Source organism: Stomoxys calcitrans, chromosome 5 (genome assembly GCF_963082655.1).
Source record: "Stomoxys calcitrans chromosome 5, idStoCalc2.1, whole genome shotgun sequence".
Taxonomy (NCBI): Eukaryota; Metazoa; Arthropoda; class Insecta; order Diptera; family Muscidae; genus Stomoxys; species Stomoxys calcitrans.
Window position 1 is genome coordinate 17,002,106 of NC_081556.1, and position 11,590 is coordinate 17,013,695.

At 39.1% G+C, this 11,590-nt stretch overlaps 1 protein-coding gene across 1 annotated transcript; it reads left to right on the top strand.

Moving 5' to 3' along the window:
- Positions 1–557: 557 nt before the first annotated feature.
- LOC106081694 (succinate dehydrogenase [ubiquinone] flavoprotein subunit, mitochondrial) lies at positions 558–11,377 on the top strand. Its single transcript, XM_013243847.2, has 5 exons — positions 558–812; positions 9,114–9,628; positions 9,691–10,567; positions 10,624–10,826; positions 10,898–11,377. The coding sequence occupies exons 1-5, from the start codon at positions 759–761 to the stop codon at positions 11,226–11,228; spliced, it is 1,980 nt and encodes a 659-aa protein (XP_013099301.1). The 5' UTR covers positions 558–758; the 3' UTR covers positions 11,229–11,377.
- Positions 11,378–11,590: the final 213 nt, after the last annotated feature.

Here is an 11,590-nt window from a genome sequence, read left to right on the forward strand (position 1 = left end):
ACTCAGTATTTATGCAAGAGTCGGTGCCGCCCGGCCTCTCTCTGGGACTCTCCGCTCGATATCGCTGATTGTCCGCGACTGATTGTCCGCTACTCTGTATGAAGCGTTGCATTATCCGCAACCAGTAGTCCGGTAGCTCGCAGCTCAGCTTCTCGTGATAGAAATCAACACCACAAAGATCGGACCACAATGTTCCAGCTAGTTTTGTGGGTTAAACCTCTGGAGCTAATTGGTATTTTGAACATTTTAAAATATGTGTTTTCTTGACACCCAAAAATTAATAAACTTCTTTCTTCTTGTTCTGATTGGTCGAAACAATTTTGCCAAAAATTTTAAATGTCAGGGCGAATTGAATTTTCTTCGCCCTGTTTACAAATTTTGACATTCCCAAAAAAGATTCTTTGTTGTAGCAATTTGCCAATGCGGCCACCTTATTAAATACGCCTTGGTCGAGTGTTTCTAGAACACTTATCGATTTTTATTTCCAAATCGATTATTCGATAATGGCAAACGAAAAGTTATAATCGATTAACTTCTTAGTAGCCAATTACTCGATAAGTCAAAGGCTACCACTTTTACATCCCTCGAAGTAGTTGGGGAAAATTGGTGCGGAAAATAAAATTACCTGCGGTGCGATTTCAAAAATTTTCGAAAAGAGGCGACTAACACCAATTGACACGAGTCGCCCAACGATTTTGGTAGTTTTGAATTAAATCACAAACAAAAGTAACGATCGCTTAATTTATAAATACAAAACAATGGCCAGTTTAATGAGGGTGCCATCGATTTTGGCCAAAAATGCGGCTGCAATGGTACGTTTAAAGTAATAAAAAAAGACATTCGGACTCCGTGTGTGATATAAAAGTGCGATAAAACATTGTTTTGATTTCTTGCCAGCCAAAGAAAATTATCAAAGCAAAAGCACAAGAACTTACACAATCAAATTTTGCAAAGTTGAAAAAATAATGTATGCAGGATTGGAATTTCGTTATTGCCTCACCGGGAACACTCGGTGGATTGTCATGCTAGCATCTACCACCCTCTCCATATAATGTATATATGTATTAATAATATATATAAAAGACTTGTTGGTTATTTCTGTTTTTGTTTGCGAAACTCCCAACAAAAAATTTGCTATTATGTAATTATTTGATTTTGAAAAAGACATAAAATTTAATGTTTGGATAAAAAGTTTCTATTTTACATTTTATAAATGATGTAGAATCAAAAGTGCATGTTAATTGTACATGTTAGGTAATACCTGTGCCCTGTACTATTCTGTTGGCCACGTTAAATAAATTTTCCACTATGTCAAAAGTTTATCCAAAACAAGAATTCTTGTGTCGAATATCTTTCGTCTGTCTCTTTGTGGATTATTAAGGTTATGTAGGGGTTGTTAAACTTTTTTAGAAATTTCTTTCAATGTCTCATATATTTGAGGCATGGAGGCGTGTCATTTGCATGCTTTATCGTTTGGAGATGGATTCAACTGTAATAACCCTTTAGGTTTGTAATTTTGTTATTGTAGCTCATTCACATTTTTCTGTTAGGTAATCTAAAAATTTGTTTAGATTGCCGTATTTGTTTTTCATTTCCATTGCCCTCCTTACCCTTCATTATTTTGAAAACTCTTAAATGACATGCTGGTGCATCTAACTGCAACTTATCTACAAAGTGATGCGGTGCTATCTATGTTTGTTGCTGTTGTTGTTGTTGTTGCTGCTGATGTTATCATATTTGAGTAGCATCATATAATGTAATTTTCCAAATAGATGGCTCATGCTCTTTTTTGTGTGTTTTCAAATTTTCCCGAGATCGTCAATCTGCATTGAAATTGACAAGGTTTTATTTAGTCAATCATGAAAATTTGAGGAGCTGTCCCTCGCTCTTTGTAGTATGTACAAAGAGAAAATCCAAGTGATGCAATTCCATGGCAGCGGGTTGTACGTACCGGATTGACCCGATGAAAGCCTGATCGGCAAGGGCTGCCGCCTCAGTGCATAACGCACTGCTATTGTTTGTTCCAATAACACACTTTGCAAATTGCAAATTATGCCCATGAACACTACGGAACCATTCTCATGGCAGCATCTAACCAATGCACAACACTAGTTCCACCTACTACTGGAAGCAATCCCATGGCAGCCGGTTGTACGTACCGGTTTGACCCGATGGAGTTTTTCATCGGCAAGGGCTGCCGCCTCAGTGTATAAGACATGGTACCCCATGGACTGGGATGTTGTCGACTAAGGACGAGCGATACAAATTTTGTTACCCACACCATCCAATGGGGAGATCCGGATCCTATGGGGAGAAGGCGAGGGTATTACTGAAATAGAAGGCGGTCAGTATAGCTTCAGTCGTCGTCGTCGTTGTACACTGAGGCGGCAGACCTTGCCGATGGAAGTTTCCATCCGGTCAATCCGGTACGTACAACCGGCTGCCATGGGATTGCTTCCAGTAGTAGGTGGAACTAGTGTTGTGCATTGGTTAGAATATGTGCCTATGGCCCACAATGCTTGGTTTCGAAGCTTGGCGAGAAAGTCATAAGAGGCTCCTTGAACGAAACTTGTATTAGGCAATGATGTGAGTAAGGCCTCCTTCCCTATTCCTTAGTGGGATGTTTTCTGAGAACGTTTCGTATATAAGAAGAGCTTATGAAGTTTCAAAGTTAGAAGACATATTATATTCTAGGAGAAGTTGTAAACTGCTTCCTCAAGGCTAGACCCAAAGGGCGGAGACAAATTTTATGAGCTACTAAGGATACAAGATTAAATTTGAAAAACGCTATCGGGTGCCTGTTGTTCCGTAAATACTCATATAATCAGCTGATATAAAGAAGGTTCTAGCTCTACCTACGGACGGCTATTAAAAATATGATGGGCTGGCGTTGTATCCAATGCAGAGGTTCTACAAAAGTTCGATTGTGAAAGAAAGCTGCTAACTACCATAAAGAGAAGGAAGTCATCGCATCTGGGACATATCATGACGTACAAAAGTTGAAGTTGTCTACGTCTGTATCTACAGAGGGGTATTCAAAATATGATGGGCTGACTTTGTATCCAACGCAGAGGTTCCAAAAAAAAGGTGGATTATGAAAACTATTCGTTAAAAGTGCAGAATAAAATCATGGAAGTCGAGGTTTCTAATAATATTGCAATGGTTTTCATATCGACTGGAGATTACGAGTGTTAAGCGATCTGAATCATATTTCATGATTTCTGGGTGAGAAATATGGCTTTTGTGCTTTTAATGTCTTCAATCGGAAAATCAGATCGCTATATGGCAGCTACACATACATATCTTCGGATCTGGTTCGCACTTGGAGGGGTTCATGCAACTCACAAGATCCCTGTTTCCCTGTATCAGCACGGTTGTTCATTGTAATCGGGGCAAAAATACGACTTTTGTGAACTCAAGATTTGTTATCGGGAGATCGTGATAGAGGCCATCTTTGAACTATGAGTATAATTTGTTTCGTCGGGTTTGGTAAGATTTATCTCAAATTTTTTCTTAGGAAATAATTTTTTAGGTGGTAACATTGTTTTGTAGCCACATCTTCAATTGGAACTGGCTATCCTCGTTAAACGGCCGATCGCCGTGAGAACAAGGTGGCCATTTAGTTATTTAAAGGCGCCAATAACTCGTCTTGCCATATCGAACATCATAAGCACTCAGTATTTGTGCAAGAGCCGGTAACGCCCAACTCTCCTCTCAATATCGCTGATTGTCCGCGACTGCCGTTGCAGCTATTCCGTATGGAGCATTTCACTATCCTCAACCTGTGGAGGCGCCCGGTAGCTCTCAGCTAAGCTTCTCGTTACAGCTATGAACACCACACAGATCGTTTCTCAATGTTCCAGCCTGTGTGGTGTTGACAGCTATCCCGTGCCGGGTGGTAACATTGCTTGGGACATATTATGATAAACTCTAAATACTATATATTAAAAGAGGACAAAAATCCCAGGAAGATCTACTAGAGGAAGGAATTTTCTTATATGAATTGGATTATGTATAAAGTTTGTATATACATGTAGGTATAAGTTTTTCTATTTGGGAATGTGTTCTTAGTAATACGTTTTTGGCCGCAAAGGCTTTTGTATTACTATTATAAGTAAATTAATAAAATAAACAACCTGGCTTGGCAATAACCTGTCGTGGACGGGAACTCGATATGCGAGAAATAGAGACACATTTAAATAAAAAAGTTGTATTAGAAGAAGAATGAAGAACCTTAAACTTTGCGAGCAATAATTTCCTAAGTTAGCAGTGAGGCGTTAATAGAAAAAGACAATCCCATGGCAGCCGGTTGTACGTGCCGGATTGACCCGATGGAATTTTTCATCGGCAAGGGCTGCCGACTCGGTGTACGCTACAACAACACAACAATAGAAAAAGACTACATAGACCAGAGGCTTTTATGGACATCACTGCAACTAAATGTTTGAACTAAAATGAGGCACTTATACAGAGTTGTCTGAACAGGTATATCCTTTCAAACCTTATGATCTTAGTGCAATAGAAGCGGATTCAATTCTAAGCATTTTTTAAATATAAATTTACCTCCTTTTATAGAATTTTAAATAGATTTTATCATATCTAATCCAGGCGGCAAGCACTTCAACTTATATACAAGATATTATTTATGAGTTTATTTATTTTTATTCATTTTTATGATTTCTACTGCTTGAATAGACTCTAAATTGATATTCAATAGATTAAAAATCGATTTACCACACGGGAAAATTCATTAGAACTATTTCATATAAATGCACAAATGTGTGTTTCATATAATGTGGCGTGATGACGTTAAATTATTTATTGCCAATTAGGTATTGTTTTTAATTGAATTACAATTGCCGCGGCGATAATAGACCAAACAGAATGCAACGTAGAATGAATAACAATTTGATTAAGGTAAAACTTAAAACTGCCTGAAATATTGTAAACGATGCTTCATTGTGTCCTGAAATCCTGAGGAAATTAGTTTGTCATGTTAATTAATTCAAAGTTTTTTTTTTTATTATGAACGAATTCTATGTGTCATATCTGTTTTTAGGCAAACAAAGAATATTGAATAAGAACTGTTATGCTATTGGAGCTATATTAAGTTATTTTTGGATTCGGACCATAAATGAATGCTGAACATTGTAGAAGTCATTGCTTAATATTTCAGTTCATTCGGATAATAGACACGTATGTTGAAGGTCATGAGAGAAGCCGTTGTACAAAATTTCTGCCAAATCGGATGACAATTGCTCCCTCTAAAGGCCCAATAAGTCAAGATTCCACATCGGTTTATATGGCAGCTTTATCAGGTTATGCACCGATTTGCGTCATACTTGGCACACTTATTGGAAGTCATAACAAAACACCAAATGCAAAATTTCAGCCAAATCGGATTAGAATTGCGCGCTCTATTGGCTCAAGAATTCAAGATCCAAGATCGGTTTATATGACAGCTATATCAGATTATGAACCGATTTGAATCATTTTTTATACAGTTGTTGGAATTGATACTAAAACACTACGTGGAAAATTTCAGTAAAATCGGACGAGAATTGCGCCCTCTAGAGGCTCAAGAAGTCAAGACCCAAGACCGGTTTATATGGCAGCTATGTCAAAACATGAACCGATTTGAATCATACTTAGCGCAATTATTGGAAGTGATGCCAAAACACCTCGTGCAAAATTTCAGTCAAATCGAACGAGAAAACGCGCCCTCTAGAGGCTCAAGAAGTCAAGACCCAAGACCGGTTTATATGGCAGCTATATCAAAGCATTGACCGATTTGGCCTATTTACAATCACAACCGACCTAAACTAATAAAAAGTGTTTGTGCAAAATTTCAAGCGGGTACCTTAACTCATTTGAAAGTTCGCGTGCTTTCGACAGACAGACGGACGGACATGCCTAGATCGACTTAAAATTACATGACGATCAAGAATATATACACTTTATGGGATCTCAGACGCGTATTTCGAGGTGTTACAAACAGAATGACGAAATTAGTATAATCAATGTTAAAATAGTTTTTGTTTCATGCTTTTAAACCTTGGCTGTACCAAAGGACTACATAGACTTCGAAACACAAAATTTTCCGTTTCATATCGCTTGCGTTATTTACTTACTCACATATAAACGTTTAAGAATTTGTTATCTCGCCCTCCCCCGTGTTACAGTCTTTTTGAGCGTTTAGATGTCTGTAGTGTAGACTCCATACATTTCACCTTTCGAACTCGGCTATAAGAAGGAGGTGCCTTATCATTGAGCTTAAATTGGAATAGCACAGAAGTTATGGATGTGTGAGAAGTTTACTCGCGGTTCCTTAATGAATTTTCGTTGGATACATTTGCTTACATTCCATTGCCCTTTGGCTCGTCTTTAAAAACTTAGCCCCTTAACTCACTGTTAAAACGTGAAAAAGTCCCCTTACTGTTTAATAAAAGTGGATTCCCTCTTGTCAATGAGATATACGTGGGAAAAACATACACTAAACTAAAATTGCAATACAATTTGTTGGTTTTGCTTTGAGTTGTTAGTATTTTTTTTATCTAGATATAGCATTTTACAATCTGTAAAATAATTGCCCGAATGTCGCTGTTGACAGTGCTAAGTTGCAATTTATTATACAACAGTGTTTAGCAAGAAAAAAACATTGCATTAAAACATATTTTCGTATCTCATATTAAATTTTATCTAAATGTTGTTGTTTTTTTAACATTCAATTATAATTCCACTGATTTCCTAAAAGAGTAATCTAATAAATTATATGAATGTTTTTTTTTTTGTTAAAAATTTTTTTATCTACTGTTCCCTGCTGCTGAGTAATTTCTCAATTAATACTAAAATGAATTGTGTATTAAAAACAGTTTAAAGTTTTTATATTTAAATAATAACTCTCTTACATAAACGTAGCTCTAGCATGTCAATTAGTTCCATATATAAATAAACACATGGAGTTTAATGCGATAAGACAACTGTTGATTCACGCCACACATACCTGGTGGATTTGAGTTAGACAAAAATGTAGGTGCATATACATTAGTGTGGGTCATGCATTTTTGGAGGGTTTAAAAATAAATGTTAATGTTAGAGGTTTCATAAAAGATAACAAATTTTAAGACATATAGCAGAACCTATATAATAATAAATAACTTTTGCCAAGAACATTCTATTAAGGGGACCTATTCTGATAGGGGATCTATTTTTATACCGAATCTGAACGTCATGCCGCTTAGCGACACCTTTTGGTAGACAATCCCATGGCAGCCGTTTGTACGTACCGGATTGACCCGATGGAGTTCTTCATCAGCAAGGGCTGCCTCATCAGTGTATAACACACTGCTACAACAACAAACACAACCTCTTTATAGAGAATTTTGCCATGACTGGATATCTTACACATTACCAATATTAAGTGTTATTAGGTCGTTAGGGCCAAGCCCTGCCAAAGTTCTTGAATACACTTAATATTGGTAACACCGCTACCTTTGTTAATAGGATTAGGGAGGAAGTATTACATGTGACGATAGGTTCGGAAAATCTAATCGATAAGGTTCAGGATTGGAAGGTCTCCATGGAACACCCTTTATCTGACTATCGCTACATTAGGTTTAGAATAGCACCGCCAGCGCCGAATCCGATAAACTTCCGCAATAAGTTGAAAACCAACGGGACAAAATTCGGAAAGCTACTCAGAAGAAGACTTTGGTAAGATAATTTAGAATGTCCAAGCATAGAAGACATTGACGAAAATGTCAACAGGATTACGAATGCACTGGTGGGGTCCTTCGAAGATAATTGTCCTCTTCGGGAAACGAAATCAACCCAAGAAAAACACTGGATGACCGGGGAGATTCGCAATATTGGGAAAGAGGTCCGCAGACTTTTTAACAGAGCACGTCGTAAAAAATCGGAAGTTTATTGGGATGTGCACTACACACGGCTCAATGAATACAATAAGATTACCCTTAACGGCAAAATGTACCTCCTGGAAGCTTTCCTGGGAGCAGGTCGATAGCGTTAATGACGCCGCCAAGATACAAAAATTTCTCTCAAAAACCCAGGTCCAGACGGAAAACTTTAGTAGACGACATGGGAGCGAGAGCAGAGACAACGGAGAACAATTTGAGGCTTATGATGAAAATCCATTTTCCACAGGATACGAAGGGACTCAGGGAGTCAGCAGAATCTTGGAATAATGACGTTGATCGAAGGTTTATCATTACGGATCGTGAGAAGACAAGGCTATCACTGAAAGGAAATAAGAAGGAGGTCAGTCAATAAACTTTGTTGACCCAAGGACTTTCGGGTCGACGCAGTCCGAGTTAAGAGAGTAGGCGACGAATGCGCGTGCAACATTGTGTAACAGCGAAACGGTCGGTAGGACGGCGAAAATCCAATGGGTGGGGGGGGGGGTCCAGATCGTGAGAAGACAAGGCTATTACTGAAAGGAAATAAGAAGGAGGTCAGTATAGCTATTTATATCATAACGGGGCACTTAGGACTACGAGCTCATTTATGTAAAATCGGTGCGGCAAGTGATAGCATGTGTAGGGCATGCGGGGAAGATAATAAGACGTTGGAGCATTTCCTTTGTCATTGCCCGGCTTTGCGTCTAACAGATACCGGCTCTTAGGTGGAGACACAATACCAGACATGAACCAACTTAGGGGAGTGGTATTGAAAACAATTAAGGATTTTGTACGTAGCACGGAATTCCTAACTTAAAATTTTCTTTTTAGAGGTTACTTTATATTTTTTAGAGCGCTTAACAAGCCGATTACAGGCTTAGGTTTATGTCCATAGCGGCATGAGGCGGATTAATATCTGCACTCTCTTTTCAAACCAACCTAACATAAAGGCAGCCACCCCAGGTGTTAGCATGGGGAGGTACAAAGATCGCTAAGGCAACTAAGAATAGTTATAAGGTATCTCTCATCCCCTAGCACCCAAAACACATATTTTCTCAATATTGGTGAGAAATGTAAATACATTTTCGACCCCTTTTAATGTACAAACAATTGGACTAGACACGACTTTTTTTTGCACAATTATATTTTCCAACGATTTTTTAAATTGTTTGCATTTTTTTATTGCACTTATTACAGCTGCGTGCCTCATCTGTTGTGCCACAACGTGAATTATCGATAACTCATGGCAAACGTGATGCCTCGTCAAAGCCAGATGCCATCTCCAAGGAATATCCTATTGTGGACCATGCCTATGATGCCATTGTTGTGGGTGCTGGCGGTGCAGGTTTGCGTGCTGCTTTTGGTTTAGTGGCTGAAGGTTTCAAAACAGCTGTCATCACAAAATTGTTCCCAACACGTTCGCACACAATCGCCGCCCAGGGAGGCATTAATGCTGCCTTAGGAAACATGGAAGAAGATGACTGGAAATGGCACATGTATGATACAGTTAAGGGCTCTGATTGGTTGGGCGATCAAGATGCCATTCATTATATGACACGTGAAGCACCCAAGGCTGTCATTGAATTGGAAAATTATGGTATGCCCTTCTCTCGTACACCCGATGGTAAAATCTATCAACGTGCCTTTGGTGGTCAAAGTTTGAAATTCGGCAAGGGAGGCCAGGCTCACAGATGCTGCGCTGTAGCTGATAGGTAAGTGAGGCACAAAATGAAGAGCATGATTTATATTTTATAACTTTGTTTGTGTGTTTTAGAACTGGTCACTCTTTGTTGCACACCCTTTATGGTCAATCATTGAGCTATGATTGCAACTATTTTGTGGAGTATTTCGCCTTAGATTTATTGATGGAAAATGGAGAATGCCGCGGTGTTATTGCCTTGAATTTGGAAGATGGCACCCTACATCGTTTCCGTGCTCGCAATACAGTCATGGCAACTGGTGGTTATGGACGCGCTTACTTCTCCTGCACCTCAGCTCACACTTGCACAGGTGATGGCACCGCTATGGTGGCTCGCCAAGGTTTGCCCTCTGAGGATTTGGAGTTCGTACAATTCCATCCCACTGGCATTTATGGTGCTGGTTGCCTTATTACCGAAGGTTGCCGCGGTGAAGGCGGTTATTTGGTAAATGCCAAGGGCGAACGTTTCATGGAACGTTATGCTCCAGTTGCTAAGGATTTGGCCTCTCGTGACGTTGTTTCCCGCTCCATGACTGTTGAGATTATGGAAGGCCGTGGTGTTGGTCCCGAAAAGGATCATGTCTACTTGCAATTGCACCATTTGCCCCCAGAGCAATTGGCTCAACGTTTGCCCGGTATTTCAGAGACTGCCATGATCTTTGCTGGTGTCGATGTAACTCGCGAACCCATCCCTGTGTTGCCTACAGTGCACTACAATATGGGTGGTATTCCTACAAACTACAGAGGTCAAGTTTTGACCATCGATCAGAATGGTAATGATAAGATTGTTCCTGGCTTGTATGCTGCTGGTGAGGCCGCTTGTTCTTCGGTACATGGTGCTAATCGTTTGGGTGCTAACTCTTTGTTGGATTTGGTAGTTTTTGGACGCGCTTGCGCCAAGACCATTGCCGAAGAAAACAAACCAGGTGCTACTCCCCCATCTCTCAAGGATGTAAGTGAGATTATACAAGTTATACAGAAAATGGTTTTCATTGTTTTTTATTTTAGAATGCTGGTGAAATGTCTGTTGCTAACTTGGACAAGCTGCGTCACGCTAATGGCAGCATTACCACCGCCGATTTACGCTTAAAAATGCAAAAGACAATGCAGCAACATGCTGCTGTCTTCCGTGATGGCCCAGTACTTAAGCAAGGTGTTGAAAAGATGACCTCCATCTACCAAGAATTCAAGGATATTAAGGTTGTAGATAAGTAAGTTTACCAGCTTTTCTATTTAGTGGGAATGCAGGTGACTTTAGATGAATTTCCTTTCACTTTTTTAGATCTATGGTTTGGAACTCTGATTTGGTAGAAACCTTGGAATTGCAAAATCTGTTAGCAAACGCCAAGATGACTATTGTGGCTGCCGAAAACCGCAAGGAATCCCGTGGTGCTCATGCCCGTGAAGATTACAAGACACGCATTGATGAGTATGACTTTAGCAAGCCTTTGGAAGGCCAACAAAAGGTACCCCTGGAGCAACATTGGCGCAAACATACTCTCCTATGGGTTAGCGATGATAAGGGCACTGTTGAAATCAAATACAGACCTGTCATCGACCACACTTTGGACGATACTGTACAAACTGTGCCACCAGCAATTCGCTCGTATTAAATTATGTATCCTAGCTGCTCCTCTCCCATATTTTTCGGTTTTAAAAATTCCTTAACTTCCCTGCCCATCAATCTTTTGTATAAGTTAAATTAAATAATCAATTAAACTACGACAAGCAACACACACAAACGTCTACTACCAACTATAAATGAGTTCGTTTTTTTTTTGAAATAGAAAACAAAAAATAACAAAGTCTTTGCTAGCTTCTGACTTCTTCCGAATTTCCTCTTGCTAGAATGTTATTTTGTTATTCGTTTTCGTTTTTTTGTTCTTATTTATTTAAATATTTTTCTGCTACCTCCTTGATTTTTCTCCTTTTTATTGTATTTTGACGCGAAATAAAGTTGTAGTTGTAAATTTTT